The sequence below is a fragment of the Podarcis melisellensis genome (genome assembly GCF_964234715.1).
Source record: "Podarcis melisellensis genome assembly, chromosome: 9".
Lineage (NCBI taxonomy): Eukaryota > Metazoa > Chordata > Lepidosauria > Squamata > Lacertidae > Podarcis > Podarcis melisellensis.
The window spans coordinates 35,496,407-35,520,697 of record NC_138541.1 but is presented as its reverse complement, the minus strand read 5'-3'; the positions used below and the strand labels follow the sequence as shown (position 1 = coordinate 35,520,697).

General features: G+C 41.2%; 1 protein-coding gene and 1 long non-coding RNA gene across 4 annotated transcripts in view; one reads left to right on the top strand and one right to left on the bottom strand.

Annotated features, from left to right (window-relative positions):
* The window catches only part of IL15 (interleukin 15), a 77,659-nt gene that overhangs the window by 6,696 nt on the left and 46,672 nt on the right, over positions 1-24,291 (bottom strand). For both annotated transcript variants that reach the window (XM_081926256.1, XM_081926255.1), the window contains exons 2-5: positions 21,420-21,544; positions 4,234-4,342; positions 2,128-2,242; positions 618-656 (exon numbers count right to left, since the gene is read on the bottom strand). In XM_081926256.1, coding sequence (XP_081782382.1) covers positions 618-656; positions 2,128-2,242; positions 4,234-4,307 — 228 coding nt within the window. In that variant the 5' untranslated portion in view covers positions 4,308-4,342; positions 21,420-21,544. The remainder of the gene's footprint in view (positions 1-617; positions 657-2,127; positions 2,243-4,233; positions 4,343-21,419; positions 21,545-24,291) is intronic.
* The window catches only part of LOC309378250, a 33,661-nt gene continuing 30,066 nt past the window's right edge, over positions 20,697-24,291 (top strand). For both annotated transcript variants that reach the window (XR_014171946.1, XR_014171947.1), the window contains exon 1: positions 20,697-21,055. This is a non-coding gene — a long non-coding RNA (uncharacterized lncRNA). The remainder of the gene's footprint in view (positions 21,056-24,291) is intronic.

Here is a 24,291-nt window from a genome sequence, read left to right as displayed (position 1 = left end):
CCCAAGACAGATCCCTGCAGCACCCCACATGCTGCCTTTCCCTCCAAGATGTAATAATAATAATAATAATAATAATAATAATAATAATAATAATAATAATAATAATAATTTATTTGTACCCCGCCCATCTGGCTGGGTTTCCCCAGCCACTCTGGGCAGCTTCCAACAAAGATGAAAAATACACTAAAATGTCACATATTAAAAACTTCCCTGAACAGGGCTGCCTTCAGATCTCTTCTAAATGTCAGGTAGATGTTTATCACTTTGACATCTGAATGGAGGGCGTTCCACAGGGTGGGTGCCACTACCGAGAAGGCCCTCTGCCTGGTCCCCTGTAACTTGGCCTCTCGCAGTGAGGGAACCGCCAGAAGGCCCTCAGAGCTGGACCTCAGTGTCCGGGCAGAACGATGGGGGAGGACACGCTCCTTCAGATATCCTGGACCGAGGCCGTTTAGGGCTTTAAAGGTCAGCACCAACACTTTGAATTGTGCTCGGAAACGTACTGGGAGCTAATGTAGGTCTTTCAAGACCGGTGTTATATGGCGAGGAACTTGTCTTTTGCAAGTGGTATACAACATATTTATATGAGATCAATTTGAATTACAAAATGTACTCACAAAATCTTTTAAGTCTGCAGTATATAAAGTGGCATCAATCTGAAAAACAAAAGTAATAGCTTTGTAAGCAACAGTTTCAGAACTGAGTGACGATAAACTGTTAAGATTTCTTCCCATCTAAGTCATTGCTCAAAAGGTGAAATTAGAAATCACTGGAAACCTAAATGCTGAGCTTTTTGGGAAGGTCTTAACATCCGATGGGTGCAATTTGGCAGTCACTAAAATTAACTGTAAATCTGCAATTTCTCAAACGGGTGTTGAAGAAAGCTGAAAGTGGGCAGCCTTTTAGCATATCTGCCCTGCAGTGCTAACTGAATCATATCTGAATCATGCTTTTAGGAAAAGAGTTATTTTGTGCTTTATTTCAAATGGTAGACATTTAAAAAATTAAAATAGCTTTAAAAATGTCTTCAGAGAAAGGACAATTGGAGAAGTCAAAGGGGAAATGTTGGAATCAATCATGCAGAAGTGGATTGTCTGAGAAATGTGTGACTTGGAAAATTTGCCAAGAATTTTTTTCTGATAACCAAACACTTGCGGTTAAGAGAGGAAGGAAATAACAAATTGCAATTAATTTGTACAGTCCTTTAATTATCAAAGCGTTTGACATGAGCCCATAGCATTAACAATGAATGCAATCCTATGCCTTTTTATTCAGAAATATATTTCACTTTGTTCCGTGGAGCTTACCCTTAGGTAAGTGTCCATAGGATTTTGGAAAGTATTATACATAGTGCAATAGTATGTAGATTATATTTCTTTGATTTAGAGTGAGGGAGGAAGCTAAACTGCAAGATCTGACTTAATGACTGTGTCAGATGTAGAAACATTTAAAATGCTGAGTTTAGCCATTTGTGCACTGTTCACTATGGACATTTTGTAAAATGCATTGTCGCCTTGTTTGCATATATTTTACTACAATATTTTTGTTTCCCAATGATTTCTTGTCTTTTTTATTCAACTTAATATCTAATCCACACCCTTATTTTCATAGAATTATTCATATCCTTCAAAACAGTGTTTTGAATTTTGCGTTTTGGCAGAAATTTAAATAGGGTTTAAAAGTAAGAGTGGTGTCTTGCTCTCTTATGGCCTTTATATGCATGTGTTTAAAAATCATGTTGAAAAGAAACAAAATGAAATGTCCTCAGGTCTTTTTCCTACTGGCAAATATTTTTTATTCCCTTCTGTTCATGACCATGGCTTTGATTTCTTTAACCTCCACAGGAGAGGGTGTTAGCATCCACACATAAACATTTGTCACACAAACAGCACACACTTATTTAAATCACCTCTTTCTCAGCCCAGCATAGCAATGGGGTGATTTTTCAATTGCAGCACTGGGCTGTGTCATCAGCTCAGCACTGTGATGGAGTGTGTGATTTTTGCCAGGGGCTGCTGGGCTAACCTGCAGTGGCTTAGTGGGCCAGTTCAGGCCCGCAGGTTCACCACTCCCAATTTATATTTCTGTTTTGAATACTGTTACTTTACATCTATTTTGTGAGCTTACCTTAGTAGAGAGTGCTTTAATGGTGAGGTTCAAATCGTCCATCACTGCTTTCCATATGTCATATTTAATCTCGTTTTGTAGTACACACGGACTTGGTTGAAAGCAAGCAAGGGTGCTGTCATAACAATAAATGCTGAAGTCAATTATCTGATAAATAGGCATATACTATGCACACCATTAGCCTTCCTAAAGTGTTAATCCTTTACTGTTATTGAACACGGGAGCAGAAACACACTAAGTAACCCAGACCCAACCCTCTGAAGAAATAGTGCAACCGTCTTTAGTGAGGGAGTCTTCACATGCACAGCAATACACACAAAGACTTCTACACAAACCAGAACTCTATATGATCTGCTTCTGAGTCACTTGGAAGCTTTCGCTCTACACCTGTACTTGGAAAGGCTTCAACACTGCATTTGGTTACACTGTTCATGCAAAAGCTTGGGGCAGGGTTACTTGGTATGCCCTGACTCCCAAGAGTCTCCACTCCTGTGTTGAATAAGATTGCTATGTTAACACCTGAAGAGGGTTATTGTGACATGGCAACATAAATAGCAAACGGTACCATTCACGGGAAATATCTGGTTGACCGATTGATTGTAAAGATTTTAAAACAGTAAGTACTTGTGTTTAAACCTCACTAGTGAACTACAGACTCATTCTGAAACCAATACAGAATGAACTGATGCAGTACCGTACAAGGTTGAGAACTTCTGGCAGAAAGGACAGAGACAGAGACAGAGACAGAGACAGAGACAGAGACAGAGAGAGAGAGAGAGAGAGAGAGAGAGAGAAATCGAATCCCCCTGTGATGTTTAAAGAGTTATTTTCTTCTTAAGCATTTCACAATAATCTAACATTTAACATTTAGAGAATAAGGAAGTGCTAGGAGTAGGTACAGAACTTGTGTACTGTACTGTACATGCACTGACTACTCAGATTCTGCTTGTGCCTGGGGTCACTTATCTGGTCTATGGAATACAGACTACTTCAAGGACACAGGGCACTTTTGTGAACTGCCCTGTCAGTGTGTGTTACATTCTAGTTTGCATATATTCTCTTAAAGATCCCCTTTTGTTACGGGATGTCACATTTTCCAATACTAAAACCGCAATATGTTTGCAGCATTGCTATAATACCTACTTGGAATGTGGAGGCATTCTAGGAAGGTCTTGGGTCCCCTACTGGGTATATTTTGACTAACAATAAGAGGTGTTCATGGTGAGTTCTGGCACCTCTTTTTCTAGAAAAACAGCACTGCCTATAACCACAGCAATGAAAGGACATATGAAGTTGCCTTATACTAAATCAAACCGTTAGTCCATCTAAGACAGTGTGGTCTATGAAAACTGGCAGTGGATCTCCAGTGTACATTCACAGCTCTACCTTGAGATGCCAGGGACTGAGGCTGGAATATTCTACATGAAAAAGCAGCTGTTTCACCACAGAGCTGGCGCTGGGGGTTAAACCGCAGAGACTAGGACTTGCCGATCAGAAGGGCAGCGGTTCGAATCCCCATGATGGGGTGAGCCCCGTTGCTCGGTCCCTGCTCCTGCCAACCTAGCAGTTCGAAAGCACATCAAAGTGCAAGTAGATAAATAGGTACCGCTCCAGCGGGAAGGTAAACAGCGTTTCCGTGTGCTGCTCTGGTTCGCCAGAAGCAGCTTAGTCATGCTGGCCACATGACTCGGAAGCTGTACACCGGCTCCCTTGGCCAATAAAGCGAGATGAGCGCCGCAACCCCAGAGTCGGTCATTACTGGACCTAATGGTCAGGGGTCCCTTTACCTTATGAGTATGTTATTCTGTTCTTTTTCATTGTTTGCTTTATTTCTAAACAAAACACCAGAATGTCTACAGCAGGGCTGCTTCCTTACTCACCCAATGATAAAGGCAATATTTAATTCTATTTTCTCTGAAAAGTAATATCGCATAAAGGCTAAAATGCTGACGGAGTGCTGTTTGATTAGTTGTATGGAAAGTGTCACAATGTCCCTGCACCTCACTTGTTCCAACTGGAAATATTGAAACATTAAGCATTTTAAATCTCTCTGGTAGCATACGAGTAAATAACAATATCATTATTACTATTTCAAACTATAATTACCAAAGTACGAAGATGGTAACTGCAGGATCATTAATTAAAGAACTCTGGAAATAATTGCTCATAATGACATACATTTGCTACTGAAGGCAAACATTCTCAAGTGTGTTTTCTGAAAGACATAATTCAGGAAAAAAGAGTGATTAGTACACATATAAGTTGTACAATGTGCCTTGCACATATTTCTCTTAATCGTTAGGAAACTCATTTGGTCAAGAGAATAGAATAAAGGCAATTATGACGGTGCTGTGCATTAAGGAACCTGTGATTCACTTATTGAAAACATGTCTAGAGATGAAATAGAAGGAGATACACATATTCAATTAATTCATCATTATTGCTCCAACAAAGATGTTTTGTATCTTGGGTGAGAAAACATTTTCAGTTCAAGCATCCCTCGTGGCTAATCTTTCAGGGGACACTTGCCAGTGGTGGATGGGGCCAAAACACCTGCCAGTTGGTGTGTCCACTTGCTACTTCCCTCTTGCACACAAATGCACACAACACCACACAAGGCATGCATACTTGCATACAACCTCCTCGCCATTCACTCTTCCCCTCCACATCTCACTGCTCAGCTCTCGGTCCTTGGAAGGATATAGCCAGTGAACCAGTCAGAGCTGGAAATCAGCATTACCCACCACCACTGCCACCAGTGCTTCCAGTGGCAATGTAGGTTCCAGGAATAACTGCACACTACATACTGGGTTCTACAGGTGGAGTGCAAGCCCATCCAACGCAGGACATCTTCTCAACTCCTGGACACAGGAACCACCCATTATCAGCACCAACATCTTCAAATGGGCCTAGATAACCAGCTTCATCTAGGTACACCCTTACATTGCACAGCAATCACCCACTCAATCATCATGCCCAGGAACAGAATGTTGGCAATGGACTAGGAATTCCTTGAGCAGGAAATGTGCCACTGCAGCTTTCAACATGGTGGGGATTATATACCTCTCCAGTGAAACATTCAGAACCTGTTCCCACCAAATCAGACCTTCCTGGCTTGCTGTTACAAGTCATGACGGGCAAAGGTCAAAAGACCAAAGAGTCAGTCAGACCCCTGCAAGCATTGTCTAATTCCTAATCCCAGCTGAAATGACCAGGCAGTGCTGTGGACACCTCTATGATCTGCAATTCCAAGATCTGCAAACTGACTAACTATCCTCAAAGTGCTTTGCAAATTTGTCACAGCACACGTCTGAAGGGTCTGTTGTTCCAATTTCTGAACCTTCAACCAGCCTACTCCCCAGCCTGAAGAGCACAGCCAGACAGCCACTTTTGGACACATTTATTTGCAGCTGCCACCTGATACATGCAATCATGCACTCCACCATGTACTCATCTGTGGCGTTTGTCCACTCGTTATGGAGATGTCGTACTGGGGGGAGAGAGAAAGGGTTAATAGGCTGACCAATAAGAAAGCCCGGGGTGGAGCCTAACTGTGTTTAAGGCTCAACACAGGGGTTTTGGCAGTTAGTTTGGTTGGTTTCTTGTGGGTGGGAGGCATAGGAGTCAGAGTGAGTTAGAGACAGGGGGGAGACAGAGAGAGTGAATTGGATTACAGTTTTACAAAGTATTTAAAACTTGTTTGCGTTCACAATAAACTGGAATCTTTGTTAATATGTTACAACCTGACTGAGTCTGAGTATATTACCGGGGAAACCTGGTTGGTGGCAGTGGAAGAGATAAGCCATGGTGGTGCAGGGTCAATAGTCCGTGGAACGACCGGGGGCCCTGTGCGAATGCCACATCATCCACTATGAGATTTGTGTCACCTGCATTGCCGCCTGCTTCATCACCCAAAGAAAACCAAGGGGCAGATCAGGTTCTGCAGTGACTGAGAGGGCACTTGGGAACAATCATGTCAATGGCTCTCTCCATCGTTTTGTTGTACAGTGGGACCAGGGACTCAAAAGGATCATCGCTATACCAACTGGAAAATCCCTCAGGGCATCCAGGAATCCTTCAGATTCCATCACTCTGTGGGGGCAGGCTATCCTAGCTGAACCCCCACACATGCAGGTCTTCACCTGCCACTGTCTGTCTAAGCCTCACCCATAAGTGATCTGTCCATGACAATGGGACAACATTAACCCCTCCCCTCTCTCTGCAACTACCAGGTCACTCAGAATCAGTCTGCAGGAAAAAAACTGATATAGAATGCAATATGTGTTGACAATCATTGAATTTTGAACATATACATACCAACTTCCCATTGGTTGGCCTATTTCAGGGATATAAATGAAGCAGGGGGTTACCTTCAAATGCTCATGACAGATGTTACCAGAGAAGACTCTAAAGTACCACAATCACCACTCCACCTCCTGTTTTTGATAATGGATTTCCTACATATCTCCATAATCGATTCCTAATTTCCCAATAAGTGACATTGAGGAATAACTTCATTCTTATGCAAGAGGAACTGTTGTTGTCATTTGTAAATTGCCTTTAATGCTTCTGTGAGATTGTAGAAATTGTTTTTAAGATCCTATGGGTTAATGTAAGCAATGAGGTCAACCTATATGTACGTCATTTTATTTGCAATTGATTTGTTACTGGAATATCATTCCAGATGCTTTTGTATGCCAAAAAAGTAGGCCCTTCATCATGAGTTCCAGTAAAGAAAAACTGTGTGTTTGAACAGTCACAAAGTGGATAGCCTGTATTGAGGCAAAACCAACATAAATTATATGCGCACAGTTTCTCTTTAATTAGTAAGCACACATAGCAGTTAATAGCAATAGCAGTCATTTAGATAAATAGCAGAGCAATTAACATCATCCGCAGTGTATGGGAATGCAAACTATTTACAAATTCAGTCTATAGTTATATAGTCTACATGGCAAAACACTGAGCAATAAAGTGCCTTGCTAAAAATATTTCTGCCATGTGCTCAGTTGCACAAATGCAACTAAGACAAAAAAATACTGCAGGCCAATATTTATCAAGCAATCAGGTTTATTTTAAATGGTTTAGGAGAAAATTCACCAATCTGCAAGTCAATTAAAAAAACAAAAAGTACTGATACATGATGCCTGTCTTTGCTTAGCTTAAGAAAAGAGGAGAGTGCAAAATATGGTCTGAAGCTCAACATAAAAAAAACCCTAAGATCATGGCCACTGGTCCCATCACCTCCTGGCAAATAGAAGGGGAATCAATGGAGGCAGTGAGAGATTTTACTTTCTTGGGCTCCATGATCACTGCAGATGGTGACAGCAGTCATGAAATTAAAAGACGCCTGCTTCTTGGGGGAAAAGCAATGACAAACCAAGACAGCATCTTAAAAAGCAGAGACATCACCTTGCCAGTACGTATAGTTGCCAAAGGTACGTATAGTTAAAGCTATGGTTTTCCCAGTAGTGATGTATGCAAGTGAGAGCTGGACCATAAAGAAGGCTGATCGCCAAAGAATTGATGCTTTTGAATTACTGTATGGTGCTGGAGGAGACTCTTGAGAGTCCCATGGACTGCAAGAAGATCAAATGTATCCATTCTGAAGGAAATGAGCCCTGAGTGCTCACTGGAAGGACAGATCATGAAGCTGAGGCTCCAATACTTTGGCCACCTCATGAGAAAAGAAGACTCCCTGGAAAAGACCTTGATGTTGGGAAAGATTGAGGGCACAAGGAAAAGGGGACAACAGAGGATGAGATAGCTGGACAGTGTTCTCGAAGCTACCAGCATGAGTTTGACCAAACTGCGGGAGGCAGTGGAAGACAAGAGTGCCTGGCGTGCTCTGGTCGTCCTCTACAAATCCTGTTTTCTTGCCCAATGCCTCCTCCACTGTAGAATGGCTGTAATGGCAGAAGGGATGAGTGAGAGGGAAGAAGGAGGATGACTGTGAAGAGAAAGGGAAAGAAGACTGTTGCAGAAAGCACATTTTAAGTTGGCCTAATGAGAGTGTTTTTGCTGGGAAAACCCATAAAGCCTGGAACTTGCTCTGCTGTTGCAATACAGCCTTTGAGTACTTTTAGATGTGTGGCCACAGCTCAAAAATAAAAAATTAAAAGGCAATCCCAGATCCAAAATTGATTATCTCCGCTCCCCAAACAAACCTTAACTTTTTAGAAATTAATTTATTTTTATTCAGTATTCAATACAATGATATGTACTTATATTGAGATAAGTATGTATGAGGGTGGGATGGGTTCATAAATAAAGAAGGAATTTTTAAAGTTTACAATTGTGAGAAAGCATAGGATGTGAAAAGAAAAGGGGAAGGGAAGAACACATATAAAGTCTGAATACAGCAGAAATGTTTGCAAATACAGGCAAGGCAGATGGCTACCTTTCCTTGTCAACTCTATGTGGCAAACCCAGTTTTGTCACCATGTAATGTGTGAAGGGGAACTAGCCTGGAGAGCTGAACTAAAGCAGTTTGTAGACAATGTCTTGGAGGCAAACCTGGAGCTTTTTCAAACAGAACGCAAATTTGGCTGCCCTAATCACAGATTTCCCCCATTAGCCTCATTTACAACACAGTATTATCTGGGGCTTGAACATGGCCCTTTACTAGTCAGTTTAAATTGTGATTAATACTGTTCCTACTTCAGTTACGTTTGAGACGAGAGAGACTGAATGCTTTTACTGCAAGTTGAATTCCATCCACGTGGCAAACTTTATTTATCTGGCTGATGAACTAGAAATATGGCAGTTCAAAATGCCTGGGCCAAGAATCTCAGGAAATGACAATCAGACTACTGTAATTTTAGTTGCTAGCACTTTATGCTCCAAGGCATGGTAAGAAGAAATGAGGAAAGCCTAATTCTTCCAATATATGGCCCAATTAATTGATGCCGATTGGCTACCAATGGAGGAGAAAATTGCAGAACTGGAGAATAATATATCAACCTTTGTTCTTTGGCTGAAAATATGTTTACTTGTATTTGTTTGCCAATATTTGTGTGACAAATCATGCGTCCAGATTGCAGTGATTTGAAGAATCAAACAACTAAGCGGAATCTAAAGTATTGCTTGTCTTAAGAGTTGAGTGGGGAACATCCTACCTGAGAGCCAGACACATTGTCTTTATTGCCAAGGTTTATGAGATTTGTTGGGAGATGGGGAAATGTAACAGGTAGGAGAAATTGGAAGGGAAAGCAGACTCCCCCCCCCCCCTGGAAAATGCCTTTATTACCTCTGCTAGGCATTTCTTCGGTGTCTTTCTTTTATCACTTTTCTTTCATCTTCTATTCTGACCACGGTCAGTAATAGCATCTCTCTTGGCTACACCAAAGCACAACTATTTCCATTCACATCTTGCTCAGCATGGACTCGGATTTTTAGCTTTCAATCTTTACTGTAATATCCCTCCAAAGACACTTTAAAAAAAATCAATAAACCTTGTTCTGCTTTGAGCTTCTAGCTCCCACTGCTGTGTTATTTAGGAAATTATGTGCCTCCGTGTTACTGCCTGTCTAAAATAACTAGTGAGCTCTTGGAGTCACCATGGGCTATGTCTTCATCAACACTAAGTACTGAACAACTTTCAGCACAGTTACCCATGACTATTAAAGGACAACGGATAGGTGGGGGGAAAGGGGACAAATGAGGTTAGATTCAGATAAATGCAAAGAAAAAGAAGAAAGCGAAAACAAATAGTTAATCACAATACCACATTGGCAGAAGGAGAACAGAGCAGCAATGATTAACTGAAGCTAGAAATGGAAGATAGGTAGGTGAATAAGATCTTAGTTTGAAATAATCAATGGATCTTTTTTTTGTCTAGCAGACTGAAGATTCACACTATTTCTTGGCAGTAGCCCCAAAGTTATGGGTCTCAATTCCTTGAGGAGTTCAGCACGCACCATCCCACAAAATATTTACATGGGTTTTAAAGGCCTGCTTTTTTTACTGTTGCCTTTAATGGCCTGTCTGTGGGTGTGTTTTGCTTTTTGGTATGGCCATATTATGTCAGAATACTCTTAGTAGGTGCTGCCTACTAGTGGTAATGAAGTGTTTGCTTTTATTTGGTTTAAAACTGTATTATGGCTTCTTTGTTGGTATATATTGTTCGTGTGATACAACGAGGGAGGATCTACACACAGGGAAAAACCACTATAAATAAATCAGAAATTGGATCATTATAACAAAAGGAGAGAAAAAAACCCCTAAGGAAAATTGCATATAAAAATTTCCAGCTCTCTGGCGCCATCTGGAGTTGTCTGTTTATTGCACATTCAAATCGTTATTTCTTTACTAATGTAGCTGAGTCCTGTGAAACCTTTTGTTTGAAACGAGGCCTAGAAATCTTTCAGTTAATTAAACATATAAATATACCAATCAGATATGAGATTTTGTGGAGACTATTTGAAAAAAATTGTTGGAACAAACAGCACATTCAGAATCAGTAGAGAAGTGTTATTCCAGCCAAAAAAGGAAATACCTCATTCATTTTGGTGCATCCTGAATACTTTTAATTACTATAAATCATGAATGTTTTAGAAGAATGTTTCTTTTTTTATTTTAAAAAATGTGACAAGAGGGAGTCCAGTTAGCCTGGCAAAAAACGATGAGAAGAATTAGGGTGCCTTCTATAAATAAATGCAAGGACCCAACATACCATTAGTTAATTCAAATTAATTTTTAACCTGCCCTTCATCAACAAGGAATCACAGGCCAGGGTGTTGTAAAACCAAAACAAGAACAACCAAGGTTATAAAACTATAAACACAGCAACCAATGCAGACCAGCAACTACAACAAATAACTAGGCTTTGGATTTGGATGTTAGGTTGGATTATCATTTAGGGTCAGTGTTTGAAGCTCACATTGTTCTAGATGCATTTTGCAACAGGGAATTTCATTAACACAAGCAGTTTCTAAGCTCTGGGCACAGTACTGCACCTAAGATTTCAGATTAAAACTGCAGAGGGGAAGGAAAGGAAGGCCTTTTTCTGCCTCCCCACTTCCACCTACTCTCTGAAGGCTGGAAAAGAGACCCTGTTAAGAATATTAGCGGGGTGGACAGGAGAAGGACTAGACCATGTGAAAAATGAACATAATATTTTAGCTGCAGTTCATTCATTTTTCAGCTTTGTATTCTTGTTATAAAAAAATCCCATGCCTAAACATTACATTCCCCTTCATGGATCACTGCCTTGCCGTGGCGAAGGGGCTTGAAGAACTCAGAGAAGCTATGAACTATGCCGAGCAGGGCACCCAAGATGAACAGGTCATAGTGGAGAGTTTTGACCAAATGTGATCCACCTGGAGGAGGAACCGGCAAACCACTCCAGTATCCCTGCCAAGAAAACTCCATGGACAAAGACAACAGGCATATAAAAGTTATGACGCTGGAAGATGAGCCCCTCAGGTCGGAAGGCGTCCAACATGCTACTGGGGAAGAGCGGAGGGCAAGTACAAGTAGATCCAGAGCTGATGAAGCGGCTGGGCCAAAGCCGAAAGGACGCTCAGTTGCGGATATGCCTGGAAGCGAAAGGAAAGTCCAATGCTGTAAAGAAAAATATTGCATAGGAACCTGGAATGTAAGAACCATGAACCTGGGTAAGTTGGAGGTGGTCAAAAATGAGATGGCAAGAATAAATATTGACATCCTGGGCATCAGTGAACTAAAATGGATGGGAATGGGTGAATTCAGTTCGGATGACCATCATATCTACTACTGTGGGCAAGAAACCCGTAAAAGAAATGGAGTGGCCCTCATAGTCAACAAAAGAGTGGCGAAGGCTGTACTGGGATGCAATCTCAAAAATGATAGAATGATCTCGATACGAATCCAAGGCAGACCTTTTAACATCACAGTAATCCAAGTTTATGCACCAACTACTGGTGCTGAAGAAACTGAAATTGACCAATTCTATGAAGACTTACAACACCTTATAGAAGTGACACCAAAGAAGGATGTTCTTCTCATCATAGGGGATTGGAATGCTAAAGTAGGGAGTCAAGAGATAAAAGGAACAACTGGCAAGTTTGGCCTTGGAGATCAAAACGAAGCAGGGCAAAGGCTAATAGAGTTCTGTCAAGAGAACAAGCTGGTCATCACAAACACGCTTTTCCAACAACACAAGAGACGACTCTACACATGGACATCACCAGATGGGCAGCATCGAAATCAGATTGATTATATTCTCTGCAGCCAAAGATGGAGAAGCTCTATACAGTCAGCAAAAACAAGACCTGGAGCTGACTGTGGCTCAGATCATCAGCTTCTTATAGCAAAATTCAAGCTTAAACTGAAGAAAGTAGGAAAAACCACTGGGCCGGTAAGATACAATCTAAGTCAAATCCCTTATGAATACACAGTGGAAGTGAGGAACAGGTTTAAGGATTTAGATTTGCTGGACAGAGTGCCTGAAGAACTATGGATGGAGGCTCGCAACATTATACAGGAAGCAGCAACTAAAACCATTCCAATGAAAAGCAAATGCAAGAAAGCAAAGTGGCTGTCCAACGAGGCCTTACAAATAGCGGGGGAGAGAAGGCAAGCAAAATGCGAGGGAGATAGCGAAAGATACAGGAAATTGAATGCAGATTTCCAAAGAATAGCAAGGAGAGACAAGAAGACCTTCTTAAACGAGCAATGCAAAGAAATAGAGGAAAGCAATAGAATGGGAAGAACCAGAGATCTGTTCAAGAAAATTGGAGATATGAAAGGAACATTTCGTACAAAGATTTCCATAATAAAGGACAAAAGTGGAAAGGACCTAACAGAAGCAGAAGACATCAAGAAGAGGTGGCAAGAATACACAGAGGAATTATACCAGAAAGAAATGGATGTCCCGTATACCCCAGGTAGTGTGGTTGCTGACCTTGAGCCAGACATCCTGGAAAGTGAAGTCAAATGGGCCTTAGAAAGCACTGCAAATAACAAGGCCAGTGGAAGTGATGGTATCCCAGCTGAACTATTTAAAATTTTAAAAGATGATGCTGTTAAGGTGCTACACTCAATATGCCAGCAAGTTTGGAAAACTCAGCAGTGGCCAGAAGACTGGAGAAGATCAGTCTACATCCCAATCCCAAAGAAGGGCAGTGCCAAAGAATGCTCCAACTACCGCACAATTGCACTCATTTCACACGCTAGCAAGGTTATGCTTAAAATTCTACAAGGAAGGCTCAAGCAGTATGTGGACCGAGAACTCCCAGAAGTGCAAGCTGGATTTAGAAGAGGCAGAGGAACCAGAGACCAAATTGCAAACATGCGCTGGATTATGGAGAAAGCTAGAGAGTTCCAGAAAGACATCTACTTCTGCTTCATTGACTACGCAAAAGCCTTTGACTGTGTCGACCACGGCAACCTATGGCAAGTTCTTAAAGAAATGGGAGTGCCAGATCACCTCATCTGTCTCCTGAGAAATCTCTATGTGGGACAAGAAGCTACAGTTAGAACTGGATATGGAACAACTGATTGGTTCAAAATTGGGAAAGGAGTACGACAAGGCTGTATTTTGTCTCCCTGCTTATTTAACTTATATGCAGAATTCATCATGCGAAAGGCTGGGCTGGATGAATCTGAAGCCGGAATTAAGATTGCCGGAAGAAATATCAACAACCTCAGATATGCAGATGACACAACCTTGATGGCAGAAAGTGAGGAGGAATTAAAGAACCTTTTAATGAGGGTGAAAGAGGAGAGTGCAAAATATGGTCTGAAGCTCAACATCAAAAAAACGAAGATCATGGCCACTGGTCCCATCACCTCCTGGCAAATAGAAGGGGAAGAAATGGAGGTAGTGAGAGATTTCACCTTCTTGGGCTCAATGATCACTGCAGATGGTGACAGCAGCCACGAAATTAAAAGACGCCTGCTTCTTGGGAGAAGGGCAATGACAGGCCTAGACAGCATATTGAGAAGTAGAGACATCACCTTGCCAACAAAGGTTCGTATAGTTAAAGCTATGGTTTTCCCAGTAGTGATGTATGGAAGTGAGAGCTGGACCATAAAGAAGGCTGATCGCCGAAGAATTGATGCTTTTGAATTATGGTGCTGGAGGAGACTCTTGAGAGTCCCATGGACTGCAAGAAGATCAAACCTCTCCATACTGAAGGAAATCAACCCTGAGTGCTCACTGGAAGGACAGATTGTGAAGCTGAGGCTCCAGTACTTTGGCCACCTCATGAGAAGAGAAGACTCCCTGGAGAAGACCCTGATGTTGGGAAAGATGGAGGGCACAAGGAGAAGGGGGCGACAGAGGATGAGATGGCTGGATAGTGCTTTCGAGGTTACCAGCATGAGTTTGACCAAACTGCGGGAGGCAGTGGAGGACAGAGGTGCCTGGCGTTCTCTGGTCCATGGGGTCACGAAGAGTCGGACACGACTAAACGACTAAACAACAACAAACATTCCATTGTTGTGCCAATAACTTAGGTTTAAGGTGCCATTTAGGTCCTAGCTTTCATATCTCAGTTTCTAACACTGCTTAGGGTAGCTTTCAGCTGTCTAGTTCTTGGTTCCAAGAAAGAGGGTTGATGAGCCTGAAACCTGTAGGGCAAGTTTTGTCCAGGCACACTCTCCGGTTGTTTAGTTAAGTAAAATGAGGTTATAGTTTGCCAGAAGCACCAAGTGTAGTGAGACCATATTTCCTTGAATAATGAGGAAACGGCAAGACTATTGGACAAGGACATGTCTTTTTTCCTCCTACCTACCTCTGCCCTGTGGGAGATTATTCCATCAATCTGGTTATGAAGAAGCTGCAGTTTTAGACAGGGATAGGAAAGACACATGGAGCACTGAGTTGGGCTCCGAAAGACTCATAAGGTTCTTGCTGCTCTGTAAACCAATAGATAGCCAACATGACGCCCTCCTGATTTTATAGAAGAACAAAGGATTTTGGACTAACCATTGTAGTAGTTTCATGGTGTACCTCCATATTATGCTCTAGTTGTATATTTGTAAATAAGCATACATTTTACAAAGTGAGCTCATTCAAAGGAAACAAAACCTGAGTATGTACTGCATCCTCAAAACCTCATCAATTGAGTTTTGGGGTGGGCATAACAATACACACGGGAAAGGGGCATTTAGGATGAAGGGAAGCATTGGCAGTCATGAATTGATATTGTCTTCAAAGAAGCCAATGCAGCTGTTTCAGAAATGGATCTTCTTCAAAGAAGAAGACCCATTTCAAAAACAGCTGCATTGGCTGCCAGATCTGGCAGCCAATGCAGCTGTTTTTGAAATGGGTCATATGAGTTCCAAAGGCAATCTCAGCCACTGCATTTTGAACCAGTTGAAATTTCCAAGTTGTCTTCAAGGGCAGCATCACACAGAGCACATTTCAGTAATCCAATCTGCACGTTCCAAGAGCGTAGAGTACTGTAATCAAGTCATCACTGCCCCAAAATGGCCACAACTGGCAAACCAATTGTAACTGGAAATAGGCACTCCTAGGCAGCAAGGCCACCTAGGCCTCAAATGACAATGTTGGATCCAGGAGTATCCTAAACCTGCAAACCTGCTACCTTCCAAGGGAGTACAACCCTGTCCAGAACAAGCCATCTTTCCACCTCCTGGACTTGAGAACTTGGAACACATAACACTGCTGTATTTTGAGGATTCAGTTTCAATTAAAACACAAGCCCAGGTTCAGATAGCATGCAAAGCCAAGCCTTAGCTCAGCTCAGGAGAAATAAAAAGGCCTAGGAAAAAGAAAGAGGCAGCAAGCTTCTTTCTGGGAGCCTGCACATTTGCATGGTCTCATAGTTTGGCCTTATCGTGTTGTGAAAACCAACTATCCAAGGAAAGAAGGGATGTATTCTAGAAAGGAATATTTGAAGGTATGGATATCCATGCTACTTAAAAGTACAGTTTGATACTAAATGGTAGGTTTTGCCCTCATTATGCAGTGCTTTAAGTTATTAGGACATTTAAATGAAGGAATTACAATATTTATGTGGCACATAAATTATGCATCGTTTTCTAAGGACAGCCATAAAACCTCAGGCATTTGCAAGTCACTTCCCTTTGTTGGTGAGCAAATGTTCAGCAAGTTGTAACACTTCTCCCATCTGAGTCCTCCCCACCCTTTTGGAATGAGCAAAGAATTTTTGCAGGTTTATATGGGGTGTTATAAGAACAAATGTGAAAAAATGAAGATGGGGGGGGCACTTGGATGATGAGTATGCATGTGTGATCAGCCCTGAACAGCCATAAATCTATGTTCCATTCTGGTGACATGCTTTAATTAAAAATAGATGCTGGCAACAATCATTTTTAAGCGGCAAGATTATGTGCCACTTCTCATAATGTCAATCATGCTCAAAATGGAAATAAAAGAATAAGACAGTTTCAGCAACTGCCAGTATGCTGCTAAAAGTCATTGATGTCAATTGTACTTGGTGATTTAGTCATGCAAGTATCCAAAACAAAATACATTAACTGCTAATAGGTAGAAATAATTTATCTGTCATGTAAGATGCAGTATTTGGTGACCTTTTCAGGCATTTAATTTTATCTTCAGCAAGATGAACAATGAGATGAACAGCAAAATGAACAATGAATATTTGATATTTGTTTACTGAATATAGCACAAATTGGGATGACAGAATGCATGAAATACATAGGCTTTGTGCTTTTGGGTTCTGTACTGTGAGAGACTGAGGTGTCTTTGAGAATTTATATCCTCTGGGCATAGGTGCCAACTCCCTGGGGCCCTGGGTGCCCAAGCACCCACAAAATTCCCTATGAAGGGGTCGGGCACCCACAAATTTTGGTGCCAGGGTCATGAACGCTGCATGGCACCCACGGCCCCGGGCACCCACAGTCATGGGGCCAAGTTGGCACTCCAGTCTTTGGGTTTGAGGCAGGTGTAGAGAAGAGATGGTTTTGTGCCCCAGGTGAGAGATAAGGTGGAACACTGTATCATTTGCTCAGATGGATGGTAGGTGTATTTACTGGCAGGTCCTGTGAGATCTGGCTTTCATGTGTTGATGCCTGTGTGACCTAGAGGCATGATAAATTCTGTGTATGAACTGTTTTAGCAGGGTGTTCTATGTACAAGATGTGCCTCAGGAGACAGATTGGAGGAATGTTGTAGGATGGCCTATCTCAGTGATTAAGAGGAGGAGCAGGCATAGTAGAGGGAGATTCTGAAGGAGTGGTGATAGGTGCTTGTGCCTAATATCACCCACTGATTTCCCTCTTATTTGTGGTACTTATCAGTGCTCTACCACTGCCCCCAACAATCTGCTGGTTCTGTTGCTGAATTCCATGCTGGTTCTTGATAGAACCATGGTGATTCATTATTTGATCATGAACAAATGGGCCAACCTGACATGGCCAGATTTGACTCAGCTCTGTCCACTCGGTGCAACATCAGTCAAGGGCTAGTGGGGAGGCATTGCAGTGGTCCATAGAGGTTCACTTCCTGTATTATAAGTATTGCTGATGGGGGAAGTATCTCATATTCATTTCATGTTGTGAAAAGGTTCAACTTATTCATGATATTGAGCGGAAAGCTTTCTTAATTCACTAATTAAAGCAGATGACTTTTTTTGTAAATAATTTTTATTCTTAACAAATCAAACCAAATATTCCCACATAAAAAACACACCAATACAGCCAATTATAAAGTCCAAATTAAATAATTTCAAAGGGTGACTTCCCATGTTCTGAATTCCAAGAGCTACTGTCCTTCATTTATTTTCTGCTTTCTTCCCGCATCTCTCAATCAGTCTCTGGACTCTCCATCTTGTTTTGTTTGACAATTCCATATTTCTATAATCACGTAGGAGGTAATTTTTTATTCCATATTGTTCTCAGTCTTATTATTTGGAAACACAGTCCTCTTTCAATAGCCCCTCCTTTCTCTACCATTTCTTACTCTGGGCTTCCATACAAGGTTGAAATTAATGACGCCATGTTGACTTTGATCTTTCACAACAAGCTGATGTTTCAAGTTCTATACCATGGGGTGTACTTGACAGTCAATAAATTATATAAAGATTGTTCCCAGTTTCTCCAAAAAATAACCACACTCGCTCTCCAGGGCCCTGGAGAGCTAGTAGGCATCCAGAATTCACCGTCACTCTCTTTTTCAAACATATATAAAAATATTCCGTGTGAGCACATGCATTTTTTGTGAAGTACATCCCTTTTGTAGTTCAAATTATAAAGTATCTCTGGCTTCCTTCAGATAAAGGAGGTTCCTTGTTTTCCTTTTTCTTGCTGCGTCACAGCTGCTACCAGCGCCATCTTTCCTCCTCAGCCCAAGCCATTTGCATATCTGACCTTATTCTGCCAATTTTAATTAGGACTCTCCACCAAGGACCGTGGTGCCATATATCCAATAAATTTTACCCCTCCTGTGTTTCCTTTAGGTAATTAATTCTTTCTTGGTGTGGTTCGCCAAATCATTAAATAGCTGATATAACAAATACAAAAATACAGCAGCCGCTCACCACATTAATCGAAACACCAAGATGGGAGTCTTTTTGAAGTCCAAAGCTTGACCTCCAGTGACTGTGTAGTTTAGCAGATTTTCCTTTTATCTCTTTCCGTCCAGAAAGATTTTTGTCCAAATCTTTTTAATTTTTAGAAAACAGGTATTCCCCGCTCGATAGATTGACCCCGGATTGTTCCCAGTTTGTGCCATGCAACGCCCAGTGTCCCAGCCCCTGCATCTTGTTATGAGAGGCTGATAATGGACAATCTGTGGGCGGCTAAGCCCCCCCTACCCTGGGAGGGGGGTCGACAGAGCTAATTACCTGCTTATTAGCCCTGGATTTCTGGCACTACTGGGGGTCCGATCTCATGGGTGGCCGCCATTTCCCTTGGCAGGAAACAGGTAGTCTGATCTGGGGACGTTTTTAACTAAAAAAGAGATGGCATTTTTGTTTATAAAGTGCCTTAAAAGTAAGCAAGCATGGAACAGAAATAAATACAGGCAGTGTCTATTTGCATTCTAAAAAGAATGTTAAAAGCTGCAAAAAAATTAAGAAGGCATCTGACACAACAGGGAAAGGAAACAGAAATGGAGCAGTCTGAACAGTCATTTAAAATCACAGGTAGCCTCTCAAATCATTTTAACTAGGAAATCAATGAATTTGAAGTTTTCTAGACATCTAGAATTTTGCTGTTGTTCTTGTTCTCTTGCCAGGCTATAAATCGGATCCCAGTGCTCATACCAAAAATTATGTGACACCATTGAAGATTCTACAATGAAATAAGTTCACAGTGTGCCATAAGCAAAGTGACAGGTCACATTGCAGCAAATCTGAAGATCTCTGCAATTGCAGGGTATTCTCTGTTCAAGCTTTTTAATGTTTACTGTTCTTTATTATTGAAGAAGAACCAGTGTTTTTGTTTGTTCGTTTCATATTGCTCTATTTACACTCGCATTTTGTTCTACAAAAACCACGTAAAATGCCTACCAAAGACATTATCTCATTTTTCAAATTCTTAAGGATCTCATATATAGATAAAAGTCTTCAGGATGCTTACTGAGAAGCAAGCTCTACTAAATTACCGGTAATTAGACTTACTTTCAAATAAATACATTTTGAAACAGGATACATGAGTAGAACTGTCCCAGGACCCAATTAAATCTTAAGGGCTTTGGACATTTTAACCACACATTCTAATGCGTGTGTATGCTTGATGTGTGCTCATATTAATTTATTATTTTAAATACAGCAATGTGCTTTTACTTTTTTATTTTAAAAAAAGTTTCTAAAGAAAATTTAGTTATCCCAATTCTCTGATTTTGCTCAGTGTACAATTTCAAATAGAGCTGTTACCAAACTCACAAGGTTCCCAAGGCAAAAAAAAGCCACAAGCCATAACAGGTGCATAAATCATAATAGGGCATTTTGCTTTGCCAGCAACGGAGCATTTCTTACGCTGCCAATGTCCAATAGATTAAAGCTCCCACACAAGGAACTGATTTATCTTTCTGGTTCTTTTCGCTTAAGGATCATTAATCACTAGTAGTAGTCCCCAATTTAAAAGAAAGCAAATTAAATCTAAGCTTATCAATAAAATAAAGGTAATTCTTCTTTAAAACATCTGCCAGTTAATATTCTATGGTTGTCATATTTTGTTTATATTTATATTTTCTACTTACAAGAAAACAGGTGGTTATTAATACCTTGACTGTGATAGGAACATGAGAAGAAGAAAACAAAAGACATTTCATTTTGTCTCATACACCAGGCATTAGCAAGATATTTCATTTTTCTACATACATCAGACTTTAACTTTGGCCTCAGAAATAAGCTAGAAGCAAGCAAAGCATAATTTTTGTCTCCCCAGAAACTTTTTAACCCAGCTCAAGTGGGGAAGAGCGTAAACTTTCAACTTTTCTGTTACTTCTTAATGCTCCTTACTAATCATAACCAAAAACACTACACTGCAATGGTCAGAAAAAGCTACCAAGAGGCTGCTAGCACCCAACTCCCATATCTTGTGACTTTGCCCTTTTTACTTCCCTAAAAAAGTGTACTGACCAAGCTAAAAAGCAGTTAGGAAACTAGAAACCCTGCCCCCCCAAAAAACTCTCCCAGACATTCCATCACCCCCACCATGAGCAGAAAAGTAGAAAACAGCATGTTGCCATCATATGACGTTAGGGATTTCTTATGCTAAATGTTGATAGCCTACTACCAATCTGTCTTGAATTAGTGCCTTACTCAGCTCCCCATATCCACAGTGCTGGATGTCGGCATATAAGGGTAGTGATGAAGTGAGAAACTGACTCTCCTGTTGCTTGCTTGCAGGAACAGATTTTACAGACAGTGACTGTCATTGTCATGGACCTAGAAGCGGCCCGAAAGCCATGCTCTGCGGACATGCGGGAGGGGTGGGCCGGAACACAACCCGCATGCAAACAGAGAGTCACCTGTATTGCAGTAAAGTGGTAAGTGGTCATCTAAATCTCCTTTAACTGTTTTAAACTATTTCATCTCAACTTCAGTGAGTTTCCTTGAGAGGATTCTCTACTGATGAGGCCATGGTAGTAGTAATAATAATAATAATAATAATAATAATAATAATAATAATGATAATATAATTTATTTATACCCTGCCCATCTATACTTAGTTTTCCTGTACCTGCTGGTCAAGGCTAGATGGCTGGGGAAACCTTTGGGATCTGCTTATCCTAAGTGGCTAGGTTTCAGGATGGTGGAAATCAAATTCTGCTGTGGGCAGAACTTGGAAGCAGACTGGGGATAGGTTGGCAATGTCTACAATCAAAGAGGATAGGGACGGACTGGACTTACCCTTGCAGATTCTTATAGGCTCTCTCAGTTCCAGGCCTCTCCTGTCTTTTTTCACACAACTCTTCTTTTTTGCAGAAGCTGTGCCTTTTCCTGCAGGCTCTCTCAGTTCCAGGGCTCTCCTCTGTCTGTTAATGTAACAATGATAATAAACACTGACTGCAGGAACTGGGAATTCCTAGAATGCCTTGAATGGAAGCCTGTGCCCTATTTTCTGTTTTGTGAGACTGTCAGAACACTATGGATCATCTCTACTCTGACACCACATAGGAATAACAGCCAAGAACCTATGTTGGGAGAGGTAAAAGAATTCTAACTTTCACCTCTAACCTCCCTAACACAACATCACCTACTGTTGCTTATACAACTAAGACCATGCTAACCAGTTGTCATAACATTTTAAATTGAATTCTGTACTGGCTATTAACATTGCTAGACTGTGTGTGTGTGTGTGTGTGTGTGTGTGTGTGTGTGTGTAAACTGCCTTAAGATGTTTTAATAAAATGCAGTATATAAATATTTTGAATAAATAAAAACACCAGTGAAGTGGTTTGAAACTAGTGTTACCCATCATCAACATATTAAGTAAAAATTCAATTTAAGGCACCCAGAGTTTTGAGTCACGTTTTCTTTAAAAAAAATGGTGAAGAGCAGCAGAAATATTTGGGAGCTAGGCATTTGCCAGCAGGAGATGTACTATATAATTAAACTGTCATCCTTGTTGATAGCTTATTACCAGCAGGTAATAAGATATGTGTGTCATTACAAGTCATTGTACTGTATTTTATGCTGCAAGAGATTAGGGTACGTTTCCAGTGACAGAACAGAGTGAATGCTTAGAGACTGTTGCCATTATGGACATTATAAATCACAATCTACAATTTAATAGTTTAACAATTATCTACAGTGCCAAAGCTGGAAAATTACTAGCAATGAATGGCTGCTTACCCCACTGGTAAAAAGTGAACGTTAACGAGCTGTAGTGAAAGAAATCCCTGAGGAATGGTAGAAGTGGTTTATACTATTCTGCTCTAATTCTGTACATATAGCCACATATGCAAATGAAAATAAACTACTGGTTGTATTATAAGTACAGTTGTAAGACATTAAAGGGGAATTGACTAGAACCAATCTGTTTCTCGATAAAGAGGTGTTCACACCACAACTACATGAATAAAAGGGTGTCGTCTTTACTCTCAGTCTAGGGTGAGATTCAACTAAACTTTACTCAGGGTAAACCTATTAAAAATAATGGACCTATGTTCAGTTCAAGTTCATCCAAATACACTTCTTTTTGCATAATTATTTATCCCTGCCCCACAGCTATTAAACACAAAAGAGTCCTGCTCTCCCGCAATGCCAACCCTAAACCATGTAAAGAACTCAAGATAAGAGTTAAAAGGAAAGAAAGCATTAATTTGGGAAACTTGTAAATATGTTTTTAAATAAATAAAATGAGCAGGGGTAGCCCATCCCATTTCACTGCCTGAAATGAAATGAGATGTTGTCCCCACTCCACCGAAGCCTCACTTACAGGGGTTATGTAGCAGCAGCTTCTGGTAAGATCTCATAGAAGTCTCATGAGATCTCACAAGAATTCTGCAAGTTCTCACCAGAAGCTGCCACCACGCAACCCTGGCGGCAGCCCATAGGAGTGTCATCCCGTGAGATTCTGTCACCTGAAGCAGATGCTTCAGTCTGCCTCACGTGTGAGCCGGCCCTTAGCATGAGCACCAGTAATTGTACAAACCTAATTATTAAAGTGGGCAATGCCCCACCTGTCCTAATGGACCAGCCTCCACCGAACAAACTTATCTGGAAGCATCCATGTTGATTTCCCTCATGCAGCTGCTAAAAATTTACATTGGCTAATGGTCAAAATAGATTGCTGTGGTTACACAAAGACAGAAAGAGGTAAACAAAAGTAATGCTTTACCATCTGTTAAGATGGGTGGGGTTACACCTTCATGGTGTACTCTAGGAGTTTGTTCCTACAACACTTTGTTCTGTGTACACACCAAGCCTTTCTGAGCCATACATATATCAACACTTACATGGAGAAACATATCATGACATAAAAAAGTTCATGTATGTATGTTGGGAGGGGGGGCCTGTGGTCCTCCAAAGGTGCTAAAAATACAACTCCCATCTCTGCTGACCATTAGCCATGCTGGCTGAGGGCTGATGGGAATTGTAGTTCAATAACATTTAACCACCTCATATGTAAATCAAGCAGCCATGGGGGGGGGAACTGCTGCTCCCGTTATAGAAGTTATGATCATGATCATAACTTCTATAACAGGAGCAGCAGTCCCCCCCCCCATGGCTGCTATCAAGAATATGCTGATGGAAACAGGCACCTGCTAATATTACAGATAAGTAGGCCTTGTTGCATGTGAAATTGTCTACTGCTTTTATATACCATTTCAAGGTGGATTACAACTTAAAATACCAGCAATGAAAACACACAATGATGTAGTAGTAAATTTAGAAGTGCTTGAGCTCAGCACAACAGTCCCCTTGGCCATACCCCTATGGCCACACCCAAATGAAGACTATGCAAGAAAAAATGGACTTTCAAATGTTTTACGTTACATAAATTCACTGGGCCCTGTCACAACCCCACTATAGAGTGCAAGTGATTGAGAAGGAGAAGTGGCTGCTCCTTCTGTGGCCAGCCCTCTGCTACAGTGCACTGCCCACAAAGAGCAAACAGACATGAGAGGGCCACTTGTGCTTAACAGCTAGCACACAGGCCCAGGTAGGGTGGACAAGAGAGCCACCACCTTCTCCTGTTTATACACTACCCACCCAGTCCCCTTGCCCCTGCAAAGCAGCAAAGCTCAGAAGAGGATGCACTTCTAGCAGAGGTGTA